Consider the following 14,015-nt stretch of genomic DNA (forward strand, 5'->3'; position numbering starts at 1 on the left):
AACAAACGTTTCAACAACCTTTCATTTAGTCGTTTTGTGTGTGACAGTGTTTTCCTAGCTGTAGAGATCATTAAAAATAATGATAGTCACTGTTTAGTAAAACAGAACGCCAACATATATGGCACGACATGCGTTTAGCAGGAGAACAGTGCTAATCGTTAAGTACATATCTTGAACAAACATGTAGAGATTAGGCATTGTTTATTCAAACATTCATTTGTCAGTGTTGATGTCATTTCTCTCATGTTCCTAGACGGAATGTTTCATTTTACCACCGAGGAAACAGGTTTGTTGTTCACAGCTAGCGTAGCATAATAGCTCCTCCTAGCACCGTCATACCATCATGCTAGCCGCTTGTTGTAGTAGCCGCCCCCCCCCCATACCCCCACCCCATAGTCCAACTCAAAAGATGGAAAATCACGACACCACCAACTAACCCCTCTCGCAGACGCTGATAATAAAATATGTTCCATTGGCGTTTTATTAAGCTCAAATATGTGTCTGGACGGGCTGATTAAAGACATCACTTCTACCGTGATTTGATTTGAAAATGCTGCAGTCCTGTAGAATTACTAGCCGCCGTTGAAACAGACAGTGGAAATGATGGCTCTCCTCTCCTCCCCTCCCTCCTAATTCAACTGTGTTTAATATCAGTTGGGAGGAGGGAGGTGGGATCTGGGCCCGGGGGGGAAGCCTGGGTTATAAGTAATAAATCCACTTCTTCGGTTAAGATAGGTAGGGAGCCTGAAGCCTCTATCCGCTGTCTGCGTCTTCGTCTGGCCCAGAGTCCGTCTCCTCTCCATCTCAGCGCCATAGACCCCCTTGTGTTGTTCACGTTATCCCTTTTGGTTTCGGTTTAAACTGTTTTTCCTGTTTAAACTTCTCTGCATGTCTTTTTAACTGTTTTATTGTCCATTCATCCCCCCTTTCATTCACCTCCGACCACTTTCCGTTCCACCCATCACATCTCCCGGTCTTCCACCACTCGCCGCAGAAGGTAACTTCCCCTGAGAAGAGGAATCCTCCCGTCCGTCAGAGTCTTAACGTCAACGCCAGCCCACGCACTAAATCCTCTGCACTCACCCTGTTCCCTTCAAACCCGGCATGCGGTTAACACGGCACTGTAGACGACAGCGTCTGCGTTTAGGCCTGGGTGTGGGTTTAATGGAAGTTTAAGGGGACGGCATTACCTGAATTGTAAACCAGCTTCTTCGCTCCTCCAGTCAGAATTACTAGAGTTATTATTCATTCGATGAATTATTGATCGTACAATAAACCCGATCGTCCACCGCCCTTACCTGACATTTAATACTTTTCTCATTATTCTTATTTGTGTTACCGCAAGAGAAACACGACCGCAGCCGACACTCAGTTCCTGTATGTGTTCATCCCCCTGTGTTGTTCTTCATGTGTGTGTGCTGTGTGCGAATGATACACAAGCTAAAGCAGCTAACCGAGGATACATGTCTTTTAAGAGTAGGTAACACCCCAAAACACTTTTTTTCTTCAGTAGAGAACGGATCCACGTGGGTCTCAGAGAACTAACTAAAGTCTTGGAGAACATTGCCTTGTTATTTATGACTAAACTTATAAAGTTGTTAAACTGAGAAAACGTTCCAAAACGCCTTTCCGCAAGGTGCTGGCTTTCTATTGGCTGTTCACCCTGGCTCCAGCGATTGTGTAACTTGGGTTTGACAGCGTTTTGACAATCCCTCGCACTCGCTCCTGGGGAACCCAATCTGTCGGTTTCCTAGAACTTTTACAGCACTCTCCCGACGACTCCGATCACATTTTTTTAAAACTCGTAGGCAGACATTCCCCTGCTAAAACATTGTGTTTTTAAGTAGCCTTTAAAATGAATCTCTTTCCTGTGTGGTCGCTGGCTTCCATCGCTGGCATCACACGCGGAGCGGCTGTGCATTCGTTCCCGTAAGACTAAATGTTCTCAAACTGCAAAAAAAACAACAGCATTGAACGCATGAGTCGACATCGTGAGTCACACCGACAACTCATCTATTTACATCTAATTCCTCGGATCACACTCCTATTTAAATATCCCAGAGAATTTTCAAGAGATCCAACGCTGTCACAACAGTCCTGCCCTGGCCCTGCTGCTTGATTGTCGGTTGGCAGTTCAATGCCCGAGGAACGCTGAGAGGCACGCACTTCACGTAAAGACTCTTGAGCAGACTCTGCTAATTAGTCTACCTGAGCCCTGGTATCTAAAGGAAGATGAAACAGCATGCAGTTCTTAAAGGATTTACCCAAATAAAAATAAAGAGAGAGAGAGAGAGAGAGAGAGAGAGAGAGAGAGAGAGAGAGAGAGAGAGAGAGAGAGAGAGAGAGAGAGAGAGAGAGAGGGAGAGAGAGAGCACACACCCCCTCCTTACCAAATGGGAAACTTTACTTTTCAACTGACTTTTTTGTCTATTAATTCCTCCGTTTTCAATGTACAGGTTCATCCATCTCCAACCCTCATCTCGGCACAAAAAGACTAACCTGCCTCCTAGCACTTAATCTTTTTACTTTCATCTATTTATTTAATTATTTTCCTCTAATGATACCCCCTCATCGCCCCCCCCCCCCTCTTGTCTGGGTCCTCTCTGTGTGCTCCCAGGGAAACCCAACCCCCCTAAGTTGGAGGGCTCCCCCCGGCCCAAGGGAAACTCCTTCAGGGTCAACTGGATCAAACAGGACGACGGGGGATCCCCCATCCTGCACTACCTGATCCGCTACCGGCCGGTGAGTACCCCCCCCCCCCCCCACACCCCGTACTCAAATATAAAGCATATGTACATACACTATTACGACGACAGATAATGTCATTTGATTCACTTCGTTTGGTATCCTTGTGCGATCGTAATTTTTTTATAAGCCCGATAGAGCTACTGTCATTTCACTCACTTTATTTTATTTTTATTGATGTTTGATTTTACGTGCGCTGCTGCTGCCGCTGTTACAACGTCGTTCTGCCCTCGGGCGAAGCTAAGCCCCCATTAAACCAAACCGAACGGAAACCCCACCCCTTGAGCAGGGTGCACGGTTCCACCCTATCACATCGACCGGCCCGATGGTGTTCAGCGTAAGACTGGGTGGCCCCACCCATTCTGCCGGCGATTTGAGTTCACCCTGTAGAAGGGTCTGGAGAAGAGCAATTCATTTCTTTCCAGTTTCGATTAGTGTTTGCGGGAGCCAATCACCAAGCTGGCTTCTCCCCCCACGGCGCGCTATTGGCTGGTTTAACACAATGATGACAGGGAAGCCACGGCAAGCAGCCAATTGCGTACAGAGTCATTTGAACTAGGCCTGTTGATCACGCCTCTTGTGCTGAAGAAATTGACGGCAGCTTACCCAGACCAAGCTCAATCTACGATTGAGCTTGGTCTGGCAATAGCCAGGCTTGTTCAGCATCCCTCCAGCTAGGGCTGCTCGATTATGGGAAAAAATCATAATCAGGATTATTTTGGTCAATATTTAAATCACGATTATTCAAACGATTAATTTTGAGTTTGAAAACATGATGTATTTATTCAGCATGTCTCTCCCGAAAAACACTTTGTAACTGAGGCCTTTGAAATTTTGCTTTAAAAAAATACACTAAATGGTCAAAAAGAAAATGTTCAAATCTAAAGTAATGTACAGATATGTATCCAGCTGTTCTTTCTATAAAACATTTAGTTTTGTGATTGTTTGACGCTAAAATCAAAATCGTGTAAAAAATTTGATTAATCGCCCAGCCCTACCTCCGGCCCGTCTCTGATTTGTCGGTTCTGGTCATGCGCCCACAGAAGCAGACGTCGGATTGGAAGCCCGAGATGCAGCTGCCCAGCGCCAGCGAGCACGTGCTGCTGACGGGGCTGCGCTGGGACACAGAGTACGAGGTGCTGGTGGTGGCCGAGAACCAGAAGGGGAAGTCCCAGCCCGGATCCTTCTTCTTCAGGACCGCCGCAGAGCCCTCCGCCATTCCAGGTTTTCCTTCACTTAACATCTTGATCCTAACCGTGTGGATGCTGGCACCCGTACTGATTAGTGCACTAAGCTCCCAGCTCACACCCCTACTAAAAATATACACTAAACCCAATGCTCACACCAAACACTTTGAGAAAACTCAAAGCTCACAAAGGTACCAAACCCATATTCAGTGACCTCAAAGCTCAACCTGTTACTTAACCCATAATCAGTGTCTCAAAGCTCAGCCCGGAACTAAACCCACAGTCAGAGAACTCAAAGCTCAACCCAGTACTAATCCTACAGTCTGTGAGCTCAAGGCTCAACCCCGTACAAAACCCACAGTCAGAGAGAACTCAAGGCTTGCCCTAGACAGGAGGCCTCCATTTCAACATCGGTTTATTGACGCGCCGAATGTATCCACGGAGAAAATCGTTTATTTTCCAGGACAGAGGTTTGTCAGAAAGGACTAAAAATCAGGGCTAAAAATGCTCTGTTCAGAAGTTTGACTAGACAGCCCTGGCTCGGCAAGTTTTGAGTTGGCTCCTGAAAAAACACTAAATCGCACTGCCACCTTTATGCTATTCTATTTTTTATTTACTGTTTTAATGACAGCAAACAACAGGGTTCTCGCGGTCCAAGCTTGCAAACAGCCTGCTGGTGCTTTACGTTACAGTACGCTGGGCCGGAATAACAGCTAATTAACTCGTAGCTGCGGGTCCTAGCCTTTTTATTTATTAAAACTCAGCCACGCTAGCTGAACCACACAGCCCTGTTACAAGCCATTAATATTAGCCACTTGAGAGCGCTTGGCGGTAACATGACAGCACAGCCCTATCTTCGGTTTCCCTTGCCTGCTTTCTCTTTCCTCGCTCGTTTCTCACCGTCTAATTCGTCCCCAGCCCCGCCCCTGTGAGGAGTCGATGTCTGGCCACGTAGTGAAGCCCTAATCCCTGCGCCTCGTTCCTGCCTATCGCTTTGATGTGTGTGCGTGTGTGTTTTCCTTCTACCTACTCTTTTTTTTATTTCCCTTCGCCTTCTCCTTCAAATTTTCCCGTTGTGTTTGAAGAAAGTAAAAAAAAAAGACCTGTTATTCTTTTGACTTTTCATATTTTTTTCCAAAACATATTTTCATGTGTCTCTCTTTCCTTTGTTCCCCCCTTTTGTCTTTCTCCTATTATTTCTTCTTCTTTTTCTGTCTCTCTCTGTCCCTCCCCTTCATTTCCCTCTCTCTCTCTCTCTCTCTCTCTCTCTCTCTCTCTCTCTCTCTCTCTCTCTCTCTCTCTCTCTCCGTTCTCCCCATCTTCTCGTGCGATGTTCCGGCATCCCCTGGACATTGATGTCACCGGCCACCATTTTTCTCGCCCCCCCCCCCCCCCCCCCCCCCCCCCCCCCCTTGCCCCCTTCCCCCCTCGACCAATCAACTCGTACGCATTCGTTTTGGGCCGTGGCTGTGGTGCGTCCAGCCACTCAGGGCTGCTCATCGGTGTCGTACACTATGGCCTCCCTCCTCCTGTCCCTCTGGGCTGGACTCCTGCTGTCCTAGTGCCGCGGGAGCCTGGGTTAACGTCTTGGGTTGACAGTATATACAGAGAGGAGGAGGAAGAGGAGGAGGAGGAGGAAGAGGAGGAGGCACTGCTGCCTTGTCTCAGGCCCAACTGTCTTTTCTGGAGGCTGTTACAGCTGCTCAAACAGACTCTGTTCTAAAAGATGTGCACACCCCCACACACACAGACACATACACACATGCACACACTAACATGCTGTGCACTAGTGCACGTGTGCATGCAGACGCACACACACGTGCACCCAAGTACCCACGTTAACATGCATGCACACATGTCAACGTACCCACAGAGACACACACACATACACACAATAACACGTATGCCTACACATCGTCGTACACACACACACACACACACACACACACACACACACACACACACACATCATTCATGCACGCATGCTCCCAGAGACACTCACACAGATCACCACGCACACAAACACGTCCACACACATGAAACGTCTCATTCCACGGATGGACAAAAAGCAGCGGCAGAACTCTCCAGACACGACGTCTTAAAAACCAAAGGCAGCGGAATCTCCCGGGGCCACAACCCACCCATCCCCCGGGGCCACAACCCACCCATCTCCCGGAGCCGAAACCCACCCATCCCCTGGGGCCACAACCCACCCATCTCCTGGAGCCGAAACCCACCCATCCCCTGGGGCCACAACCCACTCACCCTCCTCGCCCCGTGACGCGTAGACGCGGGGCGACTAGGAGTTGGCGCTAGACAACAGAACGGGAGCGACCGTCGTGTTCTACACTAGAGAGGCTTTGTGTTAAGTTTAGCGTCGAGGTGTCCCCCGTCAGGCCCCACCCCCCCCACACCACCCGCGGCCCCCCTCATGTCCCTGGACTTCACTCACAACAACACGACGACTCGCGTGGATTCTACTGTAAATATGTATAACATTAACCGGTGCTCGAGGGACGGACACTCTTAACCTGATTTCCCAGTTTTGTTTGATTTTGTTGTTCTGATTAATATTTAAGTGTGACGATGCTGTGTGAGAAACGTTAAAGGGGTGGGTGGGGGGGGGGGGTGGGGGTTGATTGTGACGTTTGCAATCTATACATATAATGAATTCTTAAACCTACAATCCACTAATTTGTCGCACGGATGCGTTTGACCGATTCAAACAAAGAAAGGGTCATTCCCGACTGGAAACACTTATTGCTTCTGATATTCCCCCGCCAAACTGAGCGACAGGGAATCAGTACGTGGCTACGTCAGGTGCTGCTGCGTATCGATCCGCTGTGATCCATTTATTTCCGGTCTCCGTCAGCGTGCGTAACAAAAATGGACTTGACAAGATAATTCGAGGACCATTTCTGGACTCAAAGTAGGATTATGAAACTAGTGCCGTCATCAGACGGACGGCAGCAGGGGTCCACTCCCTGTGTGTGGTGTAGCACTAGTTTACAGTTGTTATGAGCTATTCTGAGCTATTCTAAGGTGGCACTGGTTCACCAGTACTAGCACTGGTCCACCAGTCTTACCCCAGCTACATGTAAAACAGCAGTTAGTTTCTTCTTCGCCAGCGTTTTCCCCTCTGTCCATGCTCACTGAAACAGCGTTTTGGTTCCTGCTCCCCAGACCACTTTAAGTGGCCGCAACTCGTCCCGAGTATGACGCCATCATTGACGCACACTTGGTGCGTTGTTAATTCGTTATTCTGAGGATGCCCATTAGCTGGAGCCTTGAGGATCAGGAAGTCTTCTCCGGCTGTTGTCCGAGACAACATTACATATCACACGTACAGAAATGATTTAACCAGCAGATTTAAATTACAATAAAACACACGACCACAACAACAACAACAAACGACCAAAAGCTGTTGAAAAGTACAACTATAAATAGCGTCCAGACAAAGCAACCACTGATTTAAAAACAGAAGACGATGAGCGATAGTACAAATCCGTTCCACCCGCCCACACAGCAACACCAGGCCTTCCAAACACTGGGCTCCACCGTAATGCAGATGGAAGGGTGGATCGGAGAGAGACGGGGGCTTTTATACATCTAGCTGGTGCTGTGTGGCCCAGTAGCCCTGATGCACTGGGACGTGGGCCAGCCCAGCTTCTGGGGAGACGCAGCACTGCTGACTTTATGGATTGTAGGTTCTTGGAACATAAACAAGTACATGTTTTTTTTCTGTGTTTTAATTTGCTGTGTCTATTTGTTAACTGCATCTGGTCCCCCGATGAGTCTTGTCGTGCAAAAGAGCTAAATTGATTTTTAATGGTGGAATTGATTCATATTTGATGTTATGACATCTGGCTGTCTTTCAAAACGGACGTCAAAACCCTTTCGGTTTGTGCTAAAACATATCACGAAATGTATTCACACAAAGTGTTCTAGTTTTGTTTTTGTAACATAGCCATACAATGCACACCTTTTGGTCGTCTGGATTCTAATATCAAATAAATGGGGTTTTAATATAAGTGCCTGTTTTTATATTTTATTTTTTAATTTAGGATCTAACCCCAGTTCTATTAAAACTATAAACTCCACAATGGGATGTGAAATCTAAACCTGTGACACCCACCTCTTAAAACACATTGACAGCTACAGTGTTCTCCGCAGGTGAGTTAAATCCAGTCACTAGACGTAGCCACACCCTCCAGTAGATCATAACAGAGATCCACAGACCTGTCCCTGACCCTCTGTAGAGACCCCCAACCCTAACGCTGGAGGTCATGTCACTTCGGCTTTGTCTCGACTCCCCAGCAGACGTGAGCGACGACTCCCTGATGAACCTGCCCATGGGGGTGATTGCCGGCATCCTGGTGGGGGTCTTCGTGCTGCTGCTGCTGGCCGTCGACATCACCTGCTTCTTCGTCAACAAGTGCGGCCTGATCATGTGCCTGTGCGGCAAGCCCGGCACCGGAACCAAGGGCCAGAACCTCGAGGAGGGGACGGCCGCCTTCATGTGAGTGTCCGCCCGCTGGGTGCTACTGGTCTACCGCTCGTTTAGGACAGTGGTTCTCAAATGGCGGTACGCGTACCCCTAGAGGTAAATTGGAGTACTGCAGGGGGTATTCAGAAAATCGAAAGGTAACTAGTAAAAACATATTCAACCTGAGCAACTTTAAATTCTGAAACCCAGACAATAGAAAGTCGAGAAAATGAACAGTGGTTGCCGCGCCACCCTTTTAATGTTGACATTGCAAAATACAACGCATATGCATTTTTCTTACATTACATTATATTTTTATTTCTGCCAAAAATGTTTTGTGCCGGTACCATGGTCACTCAGAGTTGTAGGTTTTGGAGAGACAGGTACATATTAAGACTGTTGGGTCTGTATAAATGTTGAGTCAAAGCGACTTGTGCAGTGAGTTCAGATACATGTCATCAAGTAGGGGGGCATGGGTGTGAGGGCCTCTTGGATATTGGGGGATCAAAACCAGTACCTTTCGTCTGGGAGACAGGACGACCGCATCCCTGGTAACGCACTGACGGAGGCGTCGATGGTTGACAGTTTTGGGGCGGTTTGTAGATGGAATGAGGCTGACGATGTGCAGAACGGGACACACACACAGCACACGTCGCAACGCTGTCGTTGTTTACAGAAAGGACGAGTCGAAGGAGCCTATAGTGGAGGTGAGAACGGAGGATGAGTGCACAGCCAATCACAACGCCGGGGGCCCCACGGAACCCAACGAGACCACGCCCCTCACAGAGCCCGAGTGAGTATCGAGGTCTCGCCATACAACGGTGGAGGAACTGTTTGGTTTTGTTTGTGTTTTATCGCTGCTGCTGTATTGCACTCCACTTTTGAAGAATCGCTCCTGGTGTTGTTTGATAGTAATGGTATTTGAGCAATTTCCATTGTGTTACGCAATCTATAAATTCTGACCTTTCACGCGGGCCCCGTGTTGATTCTTCCGTGGAGTCCAATATAAAAGGCCCTTTTTTCCGTTGATTTGTGTCAAGGTAATGTTTTCCTTTTTATCTCCCTCGGGATGAATTATCGCCGTCTTCTACGTGTTTGCTCTCAGCGCTTCCGGACTTTGATTTCCTCATCGTACCGAGGTTGAAGCAATACCAGTTCAAGGCTTGAAAAGAAAAGAGGGCTTTTTTTGTTTCCGTTTAGCAAGCCCTCCCTCCCCCCCCCCCCCCACCCCCTGTTTGCTAGCTAGCTAGCTAGCCGCCGCAATCCATATGGGTGCTGCAGGAAAAGCGCTAGGAACTTTAGGAGGAGAACGGGACTGGTACTGTTCAACCCCCCACAAGTGGGTTTGTGCCTCGGAGGTCGTCCGCGGACCGCCCCAAACCACTTGCTGCTGCTGCTTTTGGGTTGCCCCGGCTTTGTGTCCTGCGTGTGAGGGGTGTGTGTATGGGCTGTGTGCCTCGTTCGATGTCCACTCACAGCATGAATCCTCGTTCTCCTTTCATTCATTTTACTACGTTTTTTTCTTTTCTCAGTAGCCTTCTCCGTCTGTTTTTTCGGGCTGCTCGTGTGTTTCTTTGTGTTCTGTTTGATGTTTGTGTGTGTCGTTTTCTCTATCTATTCAAACCCGGCCCCGCCCCCAACTTAACCCTTTGCATGCCCCTGAGCCACACCCCCCCCCCCCCTCTCCCCTCTCGTGTCTCGGTCGCCCTGGTGTCTAGTCTGTGTGTCTCTGCTCTCTCTCTCCCCGCTTCTCTCAGACTGGCCGCCTGCATGGCCGCCCTGGCCCTGGACAGCCTCTCCTCCTCCGTAGCCGCCAACTCTGACACCGCCACCGCCACCTATGACCCCGCCCTGGACAGCCCCTCTAGCGAGACCACCACCCTCACCTGTAGCCTGTCCACCCCGGCCAACGACCCCTCGCCCACGCCCGTGCGCGCCCCGGCCCCCACCCCCGAGTCCCACACGGCCCCCCTCACCCCCCCGCAGCTCCTGTCCAACAGCGCCGTCGCCGCCAAAATGGTCCCGTTGATAGAGCAGAGAGCCGGCGAGCCCCCCCGCCCGGAGGAGGAGCAGGAGGTGGTGGAGGTGGGCGAGGAGGAGGTGAAGGAGGTGGAGGTGGTGGTGGAGGAGGAGAAGAAGAAGGAGGCCAGCCCCACCTCCCCGCCCCCGCCTCCCGCTCGTACACCCGACCCCAGCGGCTCCCCCAAACCGGCCACGCCCATCCCGCCCAAGCGCAGGAACTCTCCCAAGCTCGCCGCGCTGCATGCTAAGGGAGGCCTCCCCGTGTCCTCGCTGGCCACCGCCTCCCCCAGCCTGGACGCCCGGAGGCAGGCGCCCGGCCCCCCGGGGCCCCGCCCCCAGCCCGCCACCCCCGTAGCCGTGGAAACCCAGGCCCCGGTCCACGCCGCCTCCTCCGTCCCAGCGATGACCTCTGAACCCGGTAACCCGGGACGACCCCGCGGCGAAGACGGCGCCCCCAGAAGCGCCGCCGCCGGGGATAAGCCGGCCGGTGGTGGCCCCGCCCTCCAAGGCGGCCCCGCCCTCCAAGACGCCCCCACTGCCTTCGAAGCCCTCCCCCAGAGCGGGGGCTTCCTCACCCCCACCCCCGCGGCGTCCTCCGCCCTCCCCGCCCAGGACCAGCCCCTCCACAACCACCTGGGGCCGGCCTTAGACCCCGCCTACGACCTGCTGAGCCCCGCCCCGCCGGGCCCGCGCCCTGCCGCTCCGGTCTGGTTCACAGAGCTGCCCAACGGCGGGGGGGATGCCCCCACCCTGCCCCCGCCAGACCTCATTAGCCTGGACAGCCCTCCCTCCTCCTCCCTGTCCCACCTGGCCAACGGAGACGGAGCCCGCCCGTCAGAGACTCTGAATAAGGCCGCGCTTCCTGCCAACGACCAGTATGGCGCCCTCTAGAGGTTATCTCTGTCTGTGTTTGGGTGTGTGTGTTTCCATGTGTGTGTGTCAGTCTGTGTTTGTGTGTGTGTGTTTCCCCATTCGTTGACCACCGCATCGTGCCATCTCCACCACAACCATCATTGAAAAGAAAAAAAAAGATTGCTGTGATTTTTTATTATTATGATGACTTCGACGATGATGATGACGTCGAATATGCATCGAGTCACATGACCGCCGGCGGCTTTGACTGAATGGCGTTGTGCGTGTGCACGGCTGATGACCGCGGCGATGGCTCCCTCTCGCTCGCTCTGCAGCACAACCTGTTCTGTGTGTGTGTGTGTGTGTGTGTGAGTGTGTGTGTGTGTGTGTGTGTGTGTGTGTGTGTGTGTGTGTGTGTGTGTGTGTGTGTGCGTGCGTCGACGCCAGGCAACCGGTTCAAAGCGTGTGCGGCTCACCAGAAACGGCGGCTCAATCCCGGGGCTAACTCCAGGGCTTTGCTGAGAGAAGATGAAAGGAGGTTGGGTATAGCGGAGACCTGTTTCCCAGGCTCCGCGGCGCAGAGGGGAGGGGGGGGATGGAGGGTCTCTCCCCCGCCTCACCGGGGAGATCTATGCCTCGCCGTGACACGGACGCCGGCTAATGACGATGATGTCATCGATGATGTCATCGGTGATGTTGATGTCGTCGATGATGTCACGATGTTGATGTCACGATGATGATGTCACGATGATGTCGAGATGTCACGATGAGGTCATCAAGATGTCACGATGATGATGTCACGACGATGTCATCGAGATGACACCATGACGATGTCGATGATGATGTCATGATGCTGTCACGATGATGTCGAGATGTCACCAAGATGTCACGATGATGATGTCATGATGATGTGACGATGAGGTCATGGAGATGACACCATGATGAAGTCACGATGATGATGTCATGATGATGCCATTGAGATGACACCATGATGATGTCGATGATGAGGTCACAATGTCATCGAGATTTAACCATGATGATGTCACGATGATGATGTCGATGATGATGTCACAATGATATCATCTAAGATGTCACCATGATGTCATCGAGATGACACCACGATGTCACGATGACGATGATGTTGTGACATCAGCATCAATCACCACGGCCATTCCGTAGTGTCTTTGAGTGACGACCGCGCTTGGGTTTACCTCCACAAACTTTCTCCGCCCACACCCCAGATGTTAATAGATATACATATATATATATAAGTAAACCTAAACGAGAACTCCTCCCCCTCCCTCATGTGCTAACGTGGTGAAGGCTGAGACTGTGAAGCTAAACCAGTCGGCTCCCACTGTTGCGTGGCTCCACGGCGGGTCAGGGGCTGGGGGGGTGTGGCTGCGGCCCACACCGGGCGGACTTAGCTAACGTGTTGCTGTGGTCCATGTGTCTCCCGTTCCAGGAAGCGGCTCTCCGAGGGGAAGCGCAGGCCGGGGGCGGCCGGCGCGTTAACGGAGATCACCGGCCAACACGACAGCCTCATAGCGACCAACGTCAGCAGCAGTAAAGCATGATGCGACGACCCAGGGACGCAACGTCATCCCAATCCCCCCCCCCCCCCCACCCCAAACCCCAATCCCCAACCCCCAACCCCCGCCTCAACCCCCAACCCCCGCCTCTCTCCCCAAAAAAAAAAAGAATAATGTATGTCTGCATCGGGGAGTCCGACAGAAGGAATAACGCTGCAGGAGATTTCCTTTCCTTTTTATTCCAGTGCCCTTAAACTGCTTATGCGTTCACTCAACACTTTCACTTGGTAGTTCTGTGCAAGAGCTACGGGGCCATTCCGCTCTATCTTCTTTAATCTTTGGTTCGGTCGCTGCTGGGCGGGTGGGAGGGATCGCTTTTATCTACATGTCACAAGAGATTTATTTTATTTTTTTATTGTTTTATTTATCCCGACGGGACACTTAAGAGATTACTCGGTTGGTCATTGTGGTGTGGTGCAAACGGTGAGTTAAACTTTTCATCTGTATCACACTTCAAGTGCCGACCACACATATGAGTGGATTTTTCGTCTGGCATATCTATAAGAACATATACAAGAAAATATGAATTATATAGAAATTATTTTGTATTGCTTTCATGTTTTTCAAATCTGCAACTTAATATAATTAAATAATGTTAGAGGCTATTCTCGTTCAACTCTTTGGTTTTTGCATGTGGGACCTGCAAAGTGTTTTGTATTGTTTTTTCTTTTGCCAGGTTTATCCTTTTGAAATAATAACCAGTTTGTTCTGGCCAATGAAAAACCCCTGACTGCTCAAACCACACTAGTTAAACCAATAGCAAACCAGAACAGGAACATGTCAATAAAGAATTGGCTATAATCGACCCCTACAGCTCCCAAAGGGTGTCTCATATCTTCTGCCTGTTGTCCGATATCACTCCCTCCTAACTCTCACTGGAACACCTGCTTTAACACAGTTTCTCTACCCATGTTTACTTCTATCAAAATGGCTGCCACTGTCACTGTACATAGAACACACACAATGTTCTCCAAATGATGACGCGTCAATATTGATTGTCCTCAAAGAAAAGTTTGCGATGTATTCCAGACTCCAGAAAAACGCTTTCCTAACCCTGGACCCCAGAAACGACCCCCCACGGTGACAAGATCAACACACCCTTATTCCCTTCGCACCAAACAGACCAAATGC

General features: G+C 50.4%; 1 protein-coding gene across 1 annotated transcript in view; it reads left to right on the forward strand.

Moving 5' to 3' along the window:
* ncam1b (neural cell adhesion molecule 1b) overlaps positions 1 to 9,220 on the forward strand; it is a 71,177-nt gene extending 61,957 nt beyond the window's left edge. Inside the window, exons 14-17 of the mRNA XM_056611743.1 lie at positions 2,618 to 2,742; positions 3,789 to 3,969; positions 8,253 to 8,451; positions 9,095 to 9,220. Coding sequence (XP_056467718.1) covers positions 2,618 to 2,742; positions 3,789 to 3,969; positions 8,253 to 8,451; positions 9,095 to 9,215 — 626 coding nt within the window. The 3' untranslated portion in view covers positions 9,216 to 9,220. The remainder of the gene's footprint in view (positions 1 to 2,617; positions 2,743 to 3,788; positions 3,970 to 8,252; positions 8,452 to 9,094) is intronic.
* The last annotated feature ends 4,795 nt before the right edge of the window (positions 9,221 to 14,015 follow it).

Source organism: Gadus chalcogrammus, chromosome 16 (assembly GCF_026213295.1).
Source record: "Gadus chalcogrammus isolate NIFS_2021 chromosome 16, NIFS_Gcha_1.0, whole genome shotgun sequence".
NCBI classification, from domain to species: Eukaryota; Metazoa; Chordata; class Actinopteri; order Gadiformes; family Gadidae; genus Gadus; species Gadus chalcogrammus.